Here is a 20117-nt window from a genome sequence, read left to right on the forward strand (position 1 = left end):
TGTTTCTTTCGCAATCGTCAGGACATGAAAGGTGGCGGTGTCTCTATTCTTGTAAAAGAGAATGTTATCTGTGATACTGAAGAACGTTCCTGTGCTGTCACACCTGATTTTTAGGTGCTTACTCTACGCCATCTTGATAATCTGTTTTGCGTGGTGTACACGCCACCGTCTGGTACTTTTAGCCGATTTTTGGCCTTCTTAGACGAAGTTTTCGAATATGTTGTGGAACAGAAAGTGAATATCTTTTTGGGTGGAGACCTGAACGTGAACATGCTTATACCTACGCCTAACCAAAATGAACTCAGCCTTACTCTTTCTGCATATGGGCTGTCCAATGTTATCACTTATCCAACATGGATCACAGAACAAAGCTCTACTTTATTGGATGTATTTATTACTAATATTAGCACTGACACAATATTTGCTGGAACTACGCATACTAGCATGAGCGACCATCTGGGAATTTTTCTATTGGTAGATAGGCCATTTCCGATCAAGTGGAATAGAGAGCAAACTACTTATCGCCAAGTAATTAATCCTGCTCGCCTTGAGTCATTTCGGTGCGCAGTTGAACAGCAAACATGGAACTCCGTCTACACATGGAGTGATAGTAATACTGCATATTCAAAATTTATAAGCATATTTAAAGATATATACCACCTACATTTTCTGTTAGTGTAAGTGAAGAAACCGAAGAAAGCGCGAAAACCCTGGTTAACGCGAGAGTTGTTGAATATGATTAAGCATAAAAATGCGTTATTTGCCAAATTTGTAAGAACAAAAGATTTAACAATACTTGCACAGTTTAAGACCTATCTAAATAAAGTTACATCTAAACTAAAGCAGGCTAAAGATTCTTTCTTAATAAACATGTTCCGTGATGAATACGCACAACGTCAAGATATTGTATTGCGCAATTTGAACTTGTTGCATCCCAGCATTAATGCATCTACACTTGATGCCCTTACGCATGACGGAAAGCTACTCTCCGGTACTTCTTTGGCAGATGCTTTTAACCGTTTCTTTATTGAACAAAGTAGTGTAATTAACCAGAATGTGAGTATCTGCCGAACTTACGCTCAGTACGTACAAGGAAACGAAAGTACGCAGTCCCTCTTTTTAGCCCCAACTGATTCAGCCGAAGTTTTCGCTTGCATAAATAACATCAAAAATAGCAAATCCCAGGACTCGAATGGTATGCAAATACTGCCTGTCAAGTATGTTCTCGACGTCCTGTGCCCTGTTATTACCTACATATTCAACTTAATTTTATCCTCTGGAATTTTCCCTAAGGAAATGCAGATTGCCCGAGTGGTGCCAATATTTAAGCGTGGAGATAAAAATTTACTCAATAACTATCGACCGATTTTCCTACTTCCTGTGCTTTCTAAGGGCATTGAGAAAATAATCCATACCAGAATAACTTCATATTTTGATTACAATCGCTTATTCCTTGACTTTCTGCATGGCTTTAGGAAGCATAGGTCTACTGAAACGGTACTTCTAACACAAAAAGAAATTATAATACAGGCATTTACAGAAAATAAACTCGCTATTGGTATTTATATCGATGTTACTAAGGCATTTGACCTCATTAATCATGATGTCCTTCTTTTTAAATTAAATAGGTATGGTGTACGTGGTGTAGCGCTAACTTTATTTGAATCTTACTTATCACACAGAGCTCAGTATGTAGATATAAACACAGCAACTTCTTCTACTCTCCCTATAACATCTGGAGTGCCTCAAGGAAGCATACTTGGGCCATTACTGTTCTTAATTTATATAAATGATATTTGCTACAGCACAAGTAGCGCTCATGTAGTATCATATGCTGATGACACATATTTCTTTATCACAGGTACTTCCGAAACAGACGTCGAAAAACAAACACTGCACTTATTCAACTCAGTTTATAGGCAGAAGCAAATTATCTACGAATAAATCCAGTGAAGACTAAAATTATGTTGTTCCGTTTTAAGGGAAAGAAAATATCGCGACCTATCAAAGCCGTATTCAATAGCCAGCCTATAGAGCTCGTTGATTCTGTAAAAACACTGGGAGTTACCTTTTCAAGCAATTTAACTTGGAATACACATATTGATTACATACGTTCAAAGGTCGCCTCAGCCCTTGGTATACTTGCTCGGTTTAGGCACATTCTTCCAATAAGGGTAAAGATCATACTTTACAATGCGTTAGTACTTTCTCATTTGCAATATTGTAACATAGTGTGGGGCACAACAGGCATAACAAATCTTAACAAGATACATCCGCTTCAGAAAAAAGCAGTGAGATGTATTGCCAATGTACCACTCTTTTCTCCCACCAGGAATATTTTTATAAGGTATGGAATCCTTCCAATATTTGCATTAAATCTCACCTAAAACACCCCGACAACCTCATCATTTTGCTTGCACAACTCAGAAAAAACGCCAGCTGCCGTGACACAAGACACAGAGAAATTTGGTTTACCCCAACACCAAGAGCCTATTATGTGAATCAATCCTTATGTTATAACCTTCCAATTCTGGTGAACAGATTAAAAGAAGAAAATTTTGACATAACCCGAATATCAAAACACGAAATTCGGGAATACTGCCGGGAGAATTCTTTTCCTTGAGAATTTCAGATGCAATCTTTCTGATTATTATGCACCATTCTTTGTATGATTATCTATGACCTTTTCATCGCATCGCATTTTATTTTGTCATTTTTGCATGATGTGCATAGGTGGCCTGCGAAGTGTTGATTTATTTACTTTGGCTTTGTATGTATGTTTGTTGTACGTATAGCCGTCGCTTTTCCTCCTGTACTGCCGGGTATGTAAAGGAGCCGGGACCATTGTCAAGCTGTCGCCACAGCTTCTAGTCCCGGCTCCTCCTTTGTAAGAAAGGAATAAACTTCAACTTATAGTTAAAGCAGCCGAGGAGTTCTACACAAACGTATCCAGTAGCACATGTAATCAGAAAGTTAATGACAGAGAGAGTAGCGCACAGCAATGGGGCGTCATCCTAGCAGTAACGAAAGAGGAAGTGAAGAAAGCCTTGCGAGCAATCCAAACTGGAAAACCAGCTGGTGAGGATCAGGTAAAAGCAGATCTGTTGAAAGACTGAGGGGATTGTCTTAGAAAAACTAGCCACCCTGCATACTCAATGCCTTATGACCTCGACCTCGACCGTACCAGAAGCTTGGAAGAACGCGAACAAAATCTTGATTGATTAAAAAGGCGACGCCATGGACTCGAAAGATTACAGATCGATCAGCTTACTGTCAGTTGCCTAGAAGGTACTTAAAAGGTAATCGCTAAGAGAGTCAGGGCAACCTTAGTTTTTAATCAACCAAATAATCAGACAGGCTTTCGTAAAGGATATCCCACAATAGATAATATTAAGACTATAAATCAGGTGATAGGGAAATGCGCGGAGTATGACCAACCCCTATATAAAGCCTTCATTATGTTGTTCCGTCATTATGTTATTACGAGAAAGCATTTGACTCAGTGGAAACCTCAGCAGTCATACAGGTATTGCGGAATCAAGGTGTAGATGAGCCTTATGTCAACATATTAATATATATATATATATATATATATATTAAAGTCAGCCATAAAATTCCAATAAGGAAGGTCGTTAGGCAAGGAGACGCGATCTCGCTAATGCTATACACCGCCTTTTTACATGCCTCAATTGGGAACAGTTGGGGAAAAGAGTTAATGAGGAATACCCAAATAATCTGCGCTTCGCTGGTGACATTGCCTTCCTAAGTCACTGAGGAGGTATGCTGCAAATAATGATCAATGAGTTAGACATGCAGAGCAGAACAGTCAGTCTAAAAATTAACATGCAGAAAACCAAAGTACTGTTCAATAGTCTAGCAAGGGAACACCAGTTCACAATTGTCAGCGAGGTGCTGGAAGTGGTAAAGGTCCACTTACGGCAGGTAGTGACAGCTGATCCGGATTATGAGAGGGAAATAACTAGAAGGATAAGAATGGGGTGGACGCATATGGCAGGTTCTATCAGATCATGTATGGCAGATTTCCAATATCCCCCAAGAGAAAGGTGTACAACAGCTGTATCTTACCGGTACTCACCTACGGGGCAGAGACATGGACTCTAACGAAAAGGGTTCAGCTTAAGTTACGGACAAAACAGCGAGCCATGCAAAGAAAAATTATATGTGCAACGTTAAGAGACCGGAAAGCGGGCAGAGTAGGTGAGGGAAAAAACGGGGGTTAATGACATCGTAGTCGAAACCAAGAGAAAGAAAAGATAACCGCTGGTCCTTGTGGGTAACGGAGTGAATTCCAAGAGAAGGCAAGGGTAGCAGGGGGTGGCAAAAGGTTAGATGGTCGGATGAGATTAGGAAGTTTGCAGGTATAGGGTGGGCGCAGCTGGCGAAGAACAGTGTTAATTGGAAAGACAGGGCAGAGGCATGTGCCCTGCAGCGGGTGTAGTCAGGCTGATGATGATGATGATTATTAGTGGCTTAGCCAGAATAAGGCTTTTGCTTTCATCACAAAGAGATATTGGAAGATGACTTGCCTTTGCGGAAAATGAGGTTCACATCTATGCGCAGCGCTGGTAGTAAAATCATCATCATCATCATCATCATCAGCCTTACTACACCCACTGCAGGGCAAAGGCCTCTCCCATGTCTCTCCAATTAACCCTATCCTTTGCCAGCTGCATCCACCCTTTGCCTGCAAACTTCTTAATCTCATCCGCCCATCTAACCTTCTGCCGCCCCCTGCTACGCTTACTTTCTCTTGGAACCCACTCCGTTACCCTTAAAGACCAGCGGTTATCTTGCCTTCGCATCACATGCCCTGCCCAAGCCCATTTCTTTCTCTTGATTTCGACTAGGATGTCATTAACCCGTGTTTGTTCCCTCACCCACTCTGCCCGCTTCCGATCTCTTAACGTTACACCTATCATTTTTCTTTCCATGGCTCGCTGCGTTGTCCTTAACTTAAGCTGAACTCTTTTCGTTGGCCTCCACGTTTCTGCCCCGTAGGTGAGTACCGGTAAGATTATACTGTTGTACACTTTCCTCTTGAGGGAAATTTGTAAACTGCCACTCATGATCTGCGAGAATTTGCAATATGCGCTCCACCCCATTCTTATCCTTCTAATTATCTCCCTCTCATGATCCGGATCAGCTGTCACTACCTGCCCTAAGTAGACGTATTCCGGCACAATTTCTAGGCTCTCGCTGCCAATTGTGAACTTTTGTTCCCTTGCTAGACTGTTGAACATTACCTTGGTTTTCTGCATGTTAATTTTTAGACCCATCGAACTGCTCTGCCTGTCTAACTCGTTGATCATGATTTGCAGTTCACCTCCTGAGTGACTCAGCAAGGCAATGTCATCAGCAAATCTCAGATTATTTAGGTATTCTCTATTTATTCTTATTCCCAACTGTTCCCAATTCAGGCCTCGAAATACCTCCTGCAAACATGCGGTGAACAGCATTGGCGATATCGTGTCTCCTTGCCTGACGCCCTTCCTTATTGGAATTTTATTGCTGACTTTATGGAGGACTATAGTAGCTGTGCAGTTGCTATATATATCTTCCAGTATTTTGACATAAGGCTCTTCTACCCCCTGATTACGCAATGCCTGTATGACTGCTGAGGTTTCCACTGAGTCGAATGCTTTCTCGTAATCAATGAAAGCTATATATAGAGGTTGGTTATATTCTGCACATTTCTCTATCACCTGATTGATAGTGTGAATATGATCTATTGTGGAATATCCTTTACGAAAGCCTGCCTGATCATTTGGTTGATTAAAGTCTAACGTTGCCCTGACTCTATTAGCGATTACCTTAGTAAATACTTTGTAGGCAACGGATAGTAAGCTGATCGGCCTGTAATTTTTCAAGTCCTTGGCGTCTCCCTTCTTATGAATTAAGATAATGTTTGCATTCTTCCAAGCTTCTGGTACAGTCGAGGTCATAAGGCATTGCGTATACAGGGTGGCTAGTTTTTCTAGCACGATGTCCCCTCCATCCTAGTAGTAAAATATGTCGCGGGAAAAATGCAAACAGTGGCGTGAAGCGCCAACCAGTGCAGAACAAGGAACACAGAGGAACGTTCGCCGCGGTGGCTTAGTGGTTAGGGCGCTTGGCTACTGATCCGGAGTACCCGGGTGCGAACCCGACCGCAGCGGCCGCGTTTCGGTGGAGGCATAACGCTAAGGTACCCGTGTGCTGTGCAATGTCAGTGCACGTTGAAGATCGCCAGGTGGTCGAAATTATTCCAGAGCCCTCCACTACGGCACCTCTTTCTTCTCTTAGTGCCTCCTTTATCCCTTACCTTACAGCGCGGTTCAGGTGTCCGCCGATATGCGTGACAGATACTGCGTAATTTCTTTTCCCCCAGAACCACTTCGCGCGCGTACCAAACAACCTCGAGCGACTGCAACGCGAAATGGCCAAATGAAGTGCTAAATTCCTTAACTTGAAAATAAACAAAGCAACAGCGTAAGAACAGTTAAAAACTGCATCTAATACTTTCATGTTGAACAAAACCCTTAAAACTTGCAGAAAAAAATTAATTTCGCTTGAAACGTTTACAACCATGTTGACATAGACTAGACTGTATCGCCACCGCGCCGAGCGACACCAAGCAACAAGTTGCGACCATGGCCTCCGAGATCAGCCGTCTCGCCGAGATCAGCTCGCACGGTTCTCGGAGGCCATGCTGTAACATGCAGGACGCAAGGAAGGTTGCGCACGGGGAAGGCAGCGATGGCGGCGATAAGCCAACTGAGCGAAGGCAGCAATGGCACCATACTCTGCGCCGGTCCAGCCGGGCGCTGCCGCCTAGTAGCCGAGGCGGAACAAAGTGGCGTTCGCAACATGATGGAAATTTCATCACTCGCGTAACTGCCGTCGTCTTTTTAGAGCCAGTATATGTTACCGAAGTCTAGCCTAACAAGTGGGGCAGCACTCAATTGGGGCGGCGACAATAGCGCGTGATTTCGGGCCATGTAGGAGAAAACGAGCCATCAGTGTTTGAGCACTAAGAGCGGTCTTTCCGTCGGTGCGCCTGCTCTACAAAACGTCCAACGGAATGCTTGTGGCATGGTGCCATTTAAAATCTTTGACAGAGTTGCTTCTGAAACATTGAACCTGAAGAAAAGGTCTGCGTTCTGAAGACAACTTGCTCTTCATAAAAAACAGCATAACCTCTGAAATTTCGCTAAGCTGTCGTTTAAACCATGCGACACAAATGGTCCTAGCAGTTTGAAAACTGCAAGCAACATTGCAAAGACCGCCATCCCTGTGTAGTAAACTACCTTGGGCTCTGAACTTCTCTACGCTTGTTCTGTCATCTCGAAGCACTCTTTTCCGGAGTGCGCGGTGTGCATTCAGTCTGATGCATTCCTCTTCCAGCGCCCTGATGTCGGCCGTGGACATATCATAAACGCCTGCAAGAGAACATTTCACATTTAGCTGTCGCGAAAGTAGATTGCCAAGGGCCGAAATGCAAGGCCGCTGCGCACTGTTCTATCGAGTTAGTGCTTCGAATGCATGGTACAAGGCCAACTCGGCTGTTTCTTTTTCTCCGGCGTCGACCTCCTCGGCTTGCGGTGGTGACGGGGGAACATCGGCCGCGCGCCGCTCCCTCTGCCGTCGTTGCTCGCTGTGCTCATGGCGATCAACGGGCTTGCCTACTGCTGTAGCCAAGATGCAGCCATGGGGCCCAGTCCGGGTTTGTGTCGTGAAATCAATGGCGTCCCTGCAGATGAAAAACATTTACTTGTTCAGGGTGTAGCCCCTTCTTCCCCGTTTTCGCAAACATTTAGCTCACGGCACATGCCTCTTACCTGTCACGAAGTGCGCTCCGCACACATGTAAATTGCGGTTCTCGGGGTCCAAATCAGCTCGCTTAATGCGAGCCCGCCCCAGCGCGCGTCGATTCGTATACTGAGCGTCTTGGAGCGCTCGCATTTGCCTACGATGATCTTTGGAATGCGGAAGAAGTTAGTGCTAGTAGACTTCTTTCGTTTGGAGCTGTCGCTGCGGTTGGAGCAGCCAACGGCAGTACAAAAAACCGCACCGAAGCAGCGGATGTACGCGAACCGACACGGTGCGAAATGACCGAGGCGGCGATCAGCTCTGACAATGGTTCGGCAGCATGGCCGACTCGCATCCCGCGGTCACCGTATATGACGTCGGTGCAAGCCATGTAAATGATATTCCTTTTACCTACCTTTGACTTTGTTGTAGGCGTCTGACCGATTTTTACTTAAAGGGACCATGAGGCCTATTACAGCCTATTTTCGCGCATGCCCTGCTTAATGCATTTAATTCCCAAAAATGTTACATTATAATTCTCCGATGTTTCAGTTGATTCTCTGAGGTAGATATTTTTTAAATGTTTTTTTTTCGCTTCTTTTGCGAACTGCTTGCTGGTCTGGCAACCTCTGACCGCAGGCGTCATAAGGGCATACCCGCCCCGCGTCGTCTGCAGCGCGCTCTTGGTTGCGTTGAGATGTTGGCATGAACACCGTGGACGGCGGTTGTTCGAATAGTTTTTTTTTAGCTTAGTGAAGTGAAATGCATTTTCCGTGTTTTCTTTTCGGAAGCCTTCAACTTAGCACGCGAGCTTTGAGATCCTTGGGAAAGCCAACCTTCTCGTTGCAGCCGTTTTCTGATTATTGAGGAACAAAAGTCGATGGACCTCTGCTTTATTATTTACACGCAGTGTTATTCGTATGTCATGACTGCAGTCTCTTTGGAGCAGTCAGTGCTCTCGCATGTGAAAAGCGGCACGTGCCATGCATACCTTCTCCGATGTGCGCCTGAAGGGCGTAGCGTTCTATCGCTTTCTACGAAGTTGTTGCCCGCTATTCGTCGCCTCGATAATTAAACCCAAATTATCACAAGGTGGCACTAGAGTAAGCTTGCGGCACGAAAGGAGCAGAGAAAAGTTACGAATGCGGCGGCTTCCCCGCTGCATGTTTGCACGTGTAAGATGAAAAGACATTCCTTTCGGCTCGCAAAACAATTCTGCAGATCCAAGCCGCTGGTAAGACCCAACGCGACTCGAATGCCTCACTGCCAGCACCGACGAATTGTCGCCAACGCCTAAATGAGTGTTTCAAGATAATAATGCCTCATTTAATATTTACGGTGTGTGTGGAAAGTTCCCCAGGAATGCGACTATTACACCAACTGCAGCCAAGCGCTGAGATTGTTTACATAGCTGTGCACAAACACTACTGCTCATTTTCTTGGCATAAAACGTATGGTGGGCTCTCGTTATCTTAGATATTATCTACTCCTGTTCACAAATTGTAGTTTTCCTCGTTTACTAGGGGTGTGCGAATATTGAAATTTTCGAATACGAATCGAATAAGAATATGAAGAAAAAATGGCTGCGAATATCGAATCAAATATCGAATATTTGTTCAGTACAAAAAAATTCAGAAAATTATAAACAAGCTTGTGTTGTTGCCCTTGTTTTCTTTTTTTTTCAAAATAGTGTATGGTCTTTGCAACTAAAAATAAACAAGACTGCCTCAGGACCGTATAAAAAAAGCATGATGGGCACAGAAATGTATACTACTTGATTACACAGCATAACACTATCCAAACTATAATGAGGCCATGAAAAACAAAATCCATAAATTGACAAGACTGGCAACAAAAACTAACATGATGATTAGCATAACCTCATTTATTTGGACTTCAAGGGACCGGAAGAAATGCCCCGATTATCCGAAGGCCTAAGTTTATAAAATTAACTGCCCCCCCCCCTGCAGAAAAAAGGCAACCTGCCGAAAATGCGAAGATACAGTAAGGCCTTATCAGGGAGGGTCATCGCGCTAACACCTGTAAGCCCGTGACGAGCCGCCCGTTTTGTGTGCTGGAAGAACAACAAAAATTCAAGCAAGGGCCCGGGGAACACACACTGGAGTCGGAACGGCGACACGGTTTCTAAAGGGGGACACACATGGAGCGAACTTCCGCTGCGGATTTTGAGCGGCGCGGCGGAACGCCCACGCACCGCCGCCGTGCAGCACCACAAGCGGCGGAAAACGGGCGGCTGCCGCCAGACCGTTGACGCCAGGATTTCAGTGTTGCTAGAAAGGGCGTCTGTCTATTCTCGGCAAAATGTACACAAAAAAGTTTTGAATTTGCGACGAATGAATTATTCATTGAATGGGAGCAGCGAAAAGTAGTTATTTTTAAACAGTAATGTTGATCTCACCCTTAAGGTTTTTTTTTTATATTAGATCATCCACTGAAAGACGTGGAGCAATTGCTTCGGCTGCCGACACTGTGCAGTCAGTGTCTGCCGCTCCCATGGAGGAAAGAAGGAAAAGAGGAGAGGCTGCTACGTCACATTTTTTGAAGCCGGAAGCGAGAGCTCCGCCATGACACTTGGCCGTTTTCTCAGCCAATGGCATGCGAGCGCCGCGAAGATCAACGCGAGCGGCGCGAGCAGACGATTTCGCGCCGCGCCAAGCTGTCGGCAGCTGTCAGACACGGCGGAAAGTGAGACTTCTGCTCCCATTGACAACAAGGACGCTGCGATGCCCAGCTGCTGCGTTCCTGGGTGTCGGTCGCGCACGCCAGGACAAGAACCGGGCGTCACTTTCCCACGTAAGTATACAGCATTTTGTTTTGGTATTTAATTGACTGCGTAATGAGTAAAATGCATGCTCGCAGAACATAACGCACGACAAGGCGTGAACGTGGTATTCGTACCGCCCCGGCCTTATTGGCGGCTCTTTGTCCGAGTGCAATGAATAGTATTGTTTTCAAACAGGTTTCCGAAAGATCCAGAGCGAAGGAGGCAGTGGACTGAGGCCGTTAGACCAGGCCAAAGAGACTGGGAGCCGGCAAAATGGACCTGCGTATGTTCAAAACATTTCCTGCCCGAGCACTTCGATCGGATGTCGCCGCTCGTAGTTCGTATATGTGCGGATGCCGTCCCCCTTCAGGTGAGGAACCACCTTCTATACATTCTCAAGAGATTGGAAAGAAATGCTCTTATTGAGAAGGTGCTTCATTATAACTTGACTGCATAAGCATGCGTTCAATATGATGTTTTAGGTGTTCGTGCAAGAAATAGAACAATTTGTGAATAAATGGCTTTAGCTAGACGTTATGATTGAGTAGCGTGGCTACAGTACTCCCGCACTGATAAAAAGTAATTGTGTCAATATACTCCTAAACTGGCTGCGGTTTATATATGGCTCTGGTGAAATTCTGCTTACTGTACATGATAATTTATTTATTTATTAGCTTACGCACTCCATCATTAGAAGAAAATAAAAAAAGAGCATCGAGCACACCACAGTTTTCCTTGGGGCATCATTTCTATTTAATTATTACTTGTAGTGTGCAAATGTTTGCGCCTAGCAGTAGGCGGTGCATTTTTTGTTGTCATCTCGGCCATAGCACCTGGGAAGTGTCACTGAGAGAGCACTGTAATTCCTTAAAACTATAGTTCGTCTACAAAGGAAATCACAAAGAAGTTCCATAAGGCATAGAGCACCGTACGTATTTGCTCGCGTGATTTGCGCGCGCACGTTTTTTCTTTAATTAAGGCTCCAAAAAGAGGATGCGCAATTTACGCGCAAGCGAGTTATCCTAACACGTCCTAAAAAAAAGGTTGGCACCCCTCGCCCCATGGCAACAAGGTTGACACGTCCCCCCCCCCCCCTTCCCCACGCTATAGCTCCCCGCGGGGTGGCATGACATGACGGCACGTGCTTAGCTCAAAGCAATAAACGCGCAAAGATTCAATCGCGAAGTCAGCCGGGGGGGGGGGGGGGGGAGATAACGGGCAATAAAACGGGGCCCTTGCGTGTGGCCCGACTGACTAGCGGAAAACTGTATAGCAAACGGTACGGTAGAGTTTTGGATTCGGGCGCGCGCGCAACTGTTCGTCCGGGACAGCGACCGCCAGCGCGAGCAAGCCGGGTAAACGGCACAGTTCGCACCCGCGTACATGCTGGTGGTCTGGCTCAGCATAGTGCGCAAAATGTGCGAGTAGTTTTTTTCTTTTTATCGAGTTAAAAGTTTGAAACTTTTTGGGGTGCACAATCTATGTGCGGGTGCAAATTACGCGAGTAAATACGGTAAATGTCATACACATAAGGAAAAAGGGAAGCATGAGACAAAGAAAAAAAGACAAAACACAGGCAGAAAGCTTGGCGAAATGTTTAGGGGAACCCCGTTTTCTTTTGCGAAGTTTCTGTGGAAACAATTTATAGCTTTCCTTTAGCCGCATAGCTGCGCTTGGGTGGATGCCAATGAGTATAATTAGCTCCCTTATTATACAGATACGGCAGTTCTGCATATATAATTCCTCATACACATACCATACACACTTCATGGGGTATAGCTGGGTGAGCCTGAGGAGAGACACCCCACTCTCCCTTCTCAAAAATATGGTAGACCTGCTGTACTAACAATGCATTTCTCTGCTGTTGCTTTCTTAAGAAATGGGTGCACTCTCGCCCACTGGCTGTGTTCCATATTGACAGTCTCAGATTGGTACATCTGTCTGTTGAATTACATGCATCTTTTTAGCTAAGGCTGGCGTTCCACTGCGAGCATGTGATGCTCCTCATTATTCATTTACAGCAGGAACCCCTTTCACAGCAGCCAGGCGATGGCACAGTTGTTGCTGCCACTGCTCAGCATGGCGCCCAGCAAGCACTAACACAAAGTCACACATCTCCAGCGTCTCCACTGCAACAGGTATTTTCAAACAGCGCTGTTTTGTGACTACTACAGGTATTCAAAGCATCACAGTGGCTGTGTATATGTTGGAGTAGGAGCTACAAACACTGCTTCCTGGCACGGGCTCACCAGAAGATTTATCCGAATCCCATGACACACTAGTCATCATATTTCTTAACCCTTCAGACAGCACTCAAAACAGTCTTAAAGTGTGATGCTCCACCTCCATCTTTCACTAGCTGCTTAAAGCTGAACACCTTGTATGCTTGGTACATGATGTATGCGTTAACAGACAAAGAGGGCAATATCATTAGCAATATGTATAAGATATCAAAAAGCCAAAGAGACACAAATCTATGCAGTGGCCAATGCAATCAGAACGTTAATGAGAGAAGCCGCAGCGCACAACAATGGGACATCCCGTAGCAGTAAGAGAAGAGGAAGTAACGGAAGCCTTAGTAGGAATGAAAAGCGGGAAAGCAGCTGGTGAGGATCAGGTAACAGCAGATTTGTTGAAGGAGGGAGGGGAGATTGTGCTAGTAGAACTAGCCATCCTATATATGCAATGCCTTGTGACCTCGAGAGTACCAGGAGCTTAGAAGAATGCTAACATTATCTTTATAAAGGAGACGTCAAGGACTTGAAGAATTACAGACCGATCAGCTTACTGTTCATTGCCTACTAAGTATTTGCTAAGGTAATCGCTAATAGTCAGGACAACCTTAGGCTTTAATCAACCAAATAATTAGGCAGGCTTTCGTAAAAGATACTCAACAATAGATCATGTTCACGCTATCAGTGAGTGATAGAGGAATGCACAGATTATAACCGACCCCTATATATGGCCTTCATTGATTACGAGAAAGCATTTAACTCAGAGTAAACCTCAACTGTCATGCAGGCACTGCAGAATCAGCGTGTGGAAGAGTGTTATGTGAAAATATTGGAAGATATTTATAACGACTACACGCCTACCATAGTCCTCCATATAGTCAGCAATAAAATTCCAATAAGGAAGGGTGTCAGGCAGGGAGACAGGATCTCGCCAATGCTATTCACTGCCTGTTTACAGGAGGTATTCCGCGGCCTGAAATGGGAACTTTTGGGGATAAGAGTTAATGGAGAATACCTGAGTAATTTGCGATTCGCTGATGACATTGCCTTGCTAAGCCACTCAGGACAAGAACTGCAAAGCATGATCAATGAGTTAGACAGGCAGAGCAGGATGGTGGGGCTAAAAAATAATAGGCAGAAAACCAAAGTAGAAACAGCAGTTCGCAATTGGTAGCGAGGTGCTGGAAGTAGTAAGACAATATGCCTACTTAGGGCAGGTAGTGACCGCTAATATAGATCATGAAAGGGAAATAACTAGAAGAATAAGAATGGGTGGAGCGCATATGGCAGGTTCTCCGAGATCATGAATGGCAGTTTACCATTATCCCTCAAGAGAAAAGTCTACGACAGCTGTATCTTACCGGTACTCATCTATGGGGCAGAAATGTGGAGGCTAATAAAGAGGGTTCAGCTTAAGTTAAGGACAACACAGTGAGCTATGGATAGGAAAATAACAGGTGTAACGTTAAGAAACCAGAAGTAGGCAGAGTGGATGAGGGAACAAACGTGGGTTAATGACATCCTAGTTGAAATCAAGAGGAAGAAGTGGGCTTGGGCAGGGCACGTAATGCAAAGGCAAGATAACCGCTGGTCCTTAAGGGTAACAGAGTGGATTCCAAGAGAAGGCAAGCGTAGCAGGGGCGGCAGGAAGTTAGGTGGGCGGGTGAGATTAAGGAGTTTGTGGGAATGCGGTGGCCGCAGCTGGCAAAGGAGAGGGTTAATTGGAGACATGGGACAGGCCTTCACCCTTCAGTGGGCGTAGTCGGGCTGATGATGACGATGATGACATTCCTCCAGAATAAATTTTTTTTACAGGCACCTATGGATGTCGCTGAAAGCCAGGAGACTTTGGCAGGCCCATCACAACAGGTATTTTACAATATGCCATTTTGTGACTGCATCAATTCGAAGAACAACAGTGTCTGCGTTTATGTCGCAGTACGAGTGACCAAAAACAGATTTCTGTAACAGAATGCATCCTGGCAGTGGCTCAGAGGAAGTTTTCTCTGAATCGCCTCAACACATTAGTCATTTTTTATAATCCTTTTGACAGAACTGAAAACACAGCCTAGCAGTGTGGTGCTTTTCTATTTTTCAGTAGTTGCTTAGAACTGAATACATCTTATGCTTTGGTAGAAGCATATTTCTCAAGAATAAAATTTTTTTCACAGGCACCTATGGATGTCACTGAAAGCCAGGAAACTTTACCAGGCCCATCACAACAGGTATGTTACGATATACCATTTTGTGACAGCAACTGCTAGAAGATTGACAGTGTCCGAGTTTATCTCGCAGCACGAGTCACGAAACGGGTGAATTTTTATGTAAAAGAAAGCTTCCTGGCGCAGGCTCAGAGGAAGTTTTGACCAAGCCACCTCAACACACCCGTCATATCTTTAATCCTTCAGACATAACTCAAAACGGTCTAGTAGTGTGATGCTTCTCCACTTTTCACTAGGTGCTTAAAACTGAACGCTTGTTATGTCTCGGTACACACACATTTCTCCTGAACAAAATTTTTTTACAGGCATCTATGGATGTGGCCACAATGCTGGACATTCAGCCAGGGCCATCTCAAGCCTTTCAACTTACACCAGTAAGTTTCATATCGTCCTGTGTGGTTTCCATCCAGGTTTATTCACTGCATGAGGTAGGATGTCGTTGCAATTCTGCAATGTAAAGTGCAGTAGAACCTGCAGTTGTTTGTCAGGCCCCGTGCTTACCGTAGACAGTAGCAGAGTGCAGTTGGTTCTGCAAAAGATCCTTCATATAGGATGGTACCTTTTTGTGGAACCACATAAGCACATAGTAACTGCCACAATATTCTTTCATGTGCCTTCATTGCTTATGTTCGTTACACAAATCAATATAGTCATCTCGTCAGAGTTCCACTACAAATAATCTGTCAGTATCAAGAAAAATTTGGCTATGCAAGACATACTCCACCAGGTCAGTGATATCTTTTCTACAAAATTTTCTCAGGTTATTCCAAACTGGTTTTACAGATTTTGGACAAGGTCATTGACAGCTATGTAGAAAGTATTCGGTGCAAACTGGCATGCGTGCTACATGAAAAATTTGTACTGTCCTGTTTTCTTCTTTTTCAGTTGTTCCTTGTATAAGTTTTCATGAAATACTTCTTATATGGGTACATGCCAACCTCTTTAACGTCAGTTCCAGTGGGCATTCAGAAAAGGAGATTGCACGACACAAAATTTAATGCAATAATTTTTAAAGCTGTATGTATTCACGCTTCTACACAGTTGTGCTATTAACCCTGCTTTATTTCTGCAACACTTTGAGTGTATAATAAAAATAAAATGTGTAGACATATAACATTACCTTAACATGCTAGGTGATATGAGTTTAACAATGTGCGAGCGTTTTTCTTTTGCAGTGACATCGAAAGGCATTGAGTACATATGCACTGAAGCTGTTACGTGGCCCAGTAGTGGGCATGCCGAGTAATTTTGTGATTAGCCTCATGTCCTGCTTTCCTTCTTATGCCTTGATGCATGGCGGAGGAGAACAGGGCAACAGGCATTCTAAGGTGGGCTGCATTACTAAACAGTTTATGTTATGCTTTCAACGGTCTGGTCATCATGGCTGGATGTGGGTGCGTAGGCCTGCACCACTTTCAGCTTGTACCTCCTATTCAGCCTAATTACTATAGCTGCTACCCTCTCGTTAATACTGTAGAGCTCCTCTACGTTACCAGCTATCTCCTTATTAATGAGGAAACCCACACCTAGTTCTCGTCTATCCTCTAACCCGCGATAGCACAGTATGTGTCCGTCCTTTAGTACTGTATACGCCTCACCTGTCCTCCTAACTTCGCTAAGCCCTATCACATCCCATTTAATTCCCGCTATTTCCTCAAACAGCACTGCTAGGCTAGCCTCACTAGCTAAAGTTCTAGCGTTAAACGTTGCCAGGTTCAGATTCCAATGGCGGCCTGTCCGGAGCCAGAGATTCTTAGCACCCTCCGCTGCGTCACAGGTCTGACCGCCGCCGTGGTCAGTTGCTCTGCAGCCGCTGGGGACTGAGGGCCGAGGGTTAATTGGTTTGATCATAGAAGGTTGTGGCCAAGTACTACACCAGGGTGGCCAAATCCTGCTCTGGTGAGGGAGTGCGTTGTCGGTTTTGGTCACCGATATCAGGCCGCACTCCAGGCCTGGTAATGCAATTCCATCGACACGCGGAATTTTTTTTTTAAAACCTGGTGGAGAATTGCGCGGCACCAGGATTTGAACCCCGGTCCTCTTGCACGCGAGGCGGATGTTCTACCTCTACGCCATCGCTGCAGCCATCGTTGAAAGCTTCTATGAGGACGTAGAATCAGCAATGAATAGAGTAAAATCGCAGTACACTGTACTGATGGGCGACTTCAATGCGAAGGTGGGCAAGAAGCAGGCTGACGACCACGCGGTAGGTGACTATGGGATAGGCTCTAGAAATAGCAGGGGTGAGTTATTAGTCGAATTCGCGGATAGAAATAATTTACGGATCATGAATACCTTCTTCCGCAAACGAGAAAACAGGAAGTGGACCTGGAAGAGCCCCAATGGTGAGATTAAAAATGAAATCGACTTCATACTATGCGCTAAACCTGGCATCATTCAGGATGTGGCAGTCCTCGGAAGGGTGCGTTGCAGCGACCATAGAATGGTAAGGTCTAGAATTAGCTTAGACTTGAAGAGGGAACGGAAGAAGCTAGCGAAGAAGAAGACCATTAACGAGTTAGCCGTAAGAGGGAAAGCACAGGAGTTTAGGATAGCGCTGCAAAACAGATATTCGGCTTTAACTGAGGAAGATGATCTTGATGTTCATTCAATGCACGATAACCTGACATCAATAATTACGGAGTGCGCAGTAGAAGTAGGCGGTAGGACAGTTCGAAAAGATACCGGGAAGCTATCTCAGGTGACGAAAGATCTGATTAAGAAGCGCCAAAACATGAAGGCATCTAACACTACCGATAGAATAGAGCTAACAGAGCTATCAAAGTTAATAAATAAGCGCAAGGTAGCCGACATAAGGAAGTTTAATATGGAGAGAATCGAGCATGCTATAAAGAACGGAGGTAGCCTAAAAACAGTGAAGAGGAAACTAGGCATAGGTAAAAACCAGATGTATGCATTCAGAGACAAGCAGGGCAATGTCATTAGCAATATGGATAAGATAGTTAACGTAGCCGAAGAGTTCTACACAGACCTGTACAGTAGCCAATGTAATCAGAGCGCTAATGAGAAAGACAGCAGTGCACAGCAATGCGTCATCCCGCCAGTAACGAAAGATGAAGTAAAGAAAGCCTTAAAAGCAATGAAAAGGGGAAAAGCAGCTGGGGAGGATCAGGTAACAGCAGATCTGTTGAAGGATGGAGGGAACATCGTGCTAGAAAAACTAGCCACCCTGTATACGCAATGCCTTGTGACCTCGACTGTACCAGAAGCTTGGAAGAATGCAAACATTATCTTAATTCATAAGAAGGGAGACGCCAAGGACTTGAAAAATTACAGGCCGATCAGCTTACTATCCGTTGCCTACAAAGTATTTACTAAGGTAATCGCTAATAGAGTGAGGGCCACGTTAGACTTTAATCAACCAAAAGATCAGGCAGGCTTTCGTAAAGGATATTCCACAATAGATCATATTCACACTATCAATCAGGTGATAGAGAAATGCACAGAATATAACCAACCTCTCTATATAGCTTTCATTGATTACGAGAAAGCATTCGACTCAGTGGAAACCTCAGCAGTCATACAGGCATTGCGTAATCAGGGGGTAGAAGAGCCTTATGTCAAAATACTGGAAGATATATATAGCAACTGCACAGCTACTATAGTCCTCCATAAAGTCAGCAATAAAATTCCAATAAGAAAGGGCGTCAGGCAATGTGACACGATCTCGCCAATGCTGTTCACCGCATGTTTGCAGGAGGTTTTTCGAGGCCTGAATTGGGAACAGTTGGGAATAAGAATAAATGGAGAATACCTAAATAATCTGCGATTTGCTGATGACATTGCCTTGCTGAGTCACTCAGGAGGTGAACTGCAAATCATGATCAACGAGTTAGACAGGCAGAGGAGATCGATGGGTCTAAAAATTAACATGCAGAAAACCAAGGTAATGTTCAACAGCCTAGCAAGGGAACAACAGTTCACAATTGGCAGCGAGAGCCTAGAAATTGTGCCGGAATACGTCTACTTAGGGCAGGTAGTGACAGCTGATCCGGATCATGAGAGGGAGATAACTAGAAGGATAAGAATGGGGTGGAGCGCATATGGCAAATTCTCGCAGATCATGAGTGGCAGTTTACCAATTTCCCTGAAGAGGAAAGTGTACAACAGCATAATCTTACCGGTACTCACCTACGGGGCAGAAACGTGGAGGCTAACGAAAAGAGTTCAGCTTAAGTTAAGGACAACGCAGCGAGCCATGGAAAGAAAAATGATGGGTGTAACGTTAAGAGATCGGAAGCGGGCAGAGTGGGTGAGGGAACAAACACGGGTTAATGACATCCTGGTCGAAATCAAGAGAAAGAAATGGGCTTGGGCAGGGCATGTAATGCGAAGGCAAGATAACCGCTGGTCTTTAAGGGTAACGGAGTGGGTTCCAAGAGAAAGTAAGCGTAGCAGGGGGCGGCAGAAGGTTAGGTGGGCGGATGAGATTAAGAAGTTTGCAGGCAAAGGGTGGATGCAGCTGGCGAATGATAGGGTTAATTGGAGAGACATGGGGGAGGCCTTTGCCCTGCAGTGGGTGTAGTAAGGCTGATGATGATGATGATGATGATGATGTTATGCAGGAACTTCCGACTTTGCCAACCGCCCCAGCATCTGTTGGGACGCCACGAAGAAGGAGGCCAGCAATGGTAAATGGACCTGTCAAATGTGCCTATTTCTGAAGCAGAATTCAACACCATGAATGTCAAATGCTTGTGCATATGCCAAGAGCGTATTTGATAGCGTGAGTGGCCCATCCACAGCATGCATTATTAGCATAATCTTTAACACAGCATGTGCAGGCACCCAGACTGTGTGAATGGACTTAGCTTGATTTCGCCGTGGCATTTTTTACTAATATCTACTAACTGATCTGCATGGCATATTGTATGCAATGATGAATCAATAAACCAATGAATTTTTAAGTGTGTGAGTGGCCTGCATATCAAGCTGAGGAGCACATTATGGAATCTTCTTCTTGGACACCTCTCCATCTACCAGTGGAGAATCGGTGAGTCACAGCTTCATTTATTGATCTATTCAAGTACCCTAAGGGTCCACTAG

At 44.7% G+C, this 20117-nt stretch overlaps 1 protein-coding gene across 1 annotated transcript; it reads left to right on the forward strand.

Annotated features, from left to right (window-relative positions):
• The first annotated feature begins 12212 nt into the window (after window positions 1-12212).
• LOC144122924 (uncharacterized) lies at window positions 12213-19893 on the forward strand. The gene is made up of 5 exons (XM_077655881.1): window positions 12213-12732; window positions 14644-14697; window positions 15000-15053; window positions 15356-15424; window positions 19637-19893. The coding sequence occupies exons 1-5, from the start codon at window positions 12592-12594 to the stop codon at window positions 19733-19735; spliced, it is 417 nt and encodes a 138-aa protein (XP_077512007.1). The 5' UTR covers window positions 12213-12591; the 3' UTR covers window positions 19736-19893.
• The last annotated feature ends 224 nt before the right edge of the window (window positions 19894-20117 follow it).

This window comes from Amblyomma americanum, chromosome 3 (assembly GCF_052857255.1).
Source record: "Amblyomma americanum isolate KBUSLIRL-KWMA chromosome 3, ASM5285725v1, whole genome shotgun sequence".
NCBI lineage: Eukaryota > Metazoa > Arthropoda > Arachnida > Ixodida > Ixodidae > Amblyomma > Amblyomma americanum.

What these genes read in the sequence shown, in the direction of transcription:
- LOC144122924 (XM_077655881.1), top strand. Translation starts at nt 12,592, where the DNA reads ATGCTCCTCATTATTCATTTACAGCAGGAACCCCTTTCACAGCAGCCA. An exon ending in TACCAGGCCCATCACAACAG is followed by an intron (nt 15,054 to 15,355) that starts GTATGTTACGAT and finishes ATTTTTTTACAG; the next exon opens with GCATCTATGGATGTGGCCAC. An exon ending in AAGCCTTTCAACTTACACCA is followed by an intron (nt 15,425 to 19,636) that starts GTAAGTTTCATA and finishes GATGTTATGCAG; the next exon opens with GAACTTCCGACTTTGCCAAC.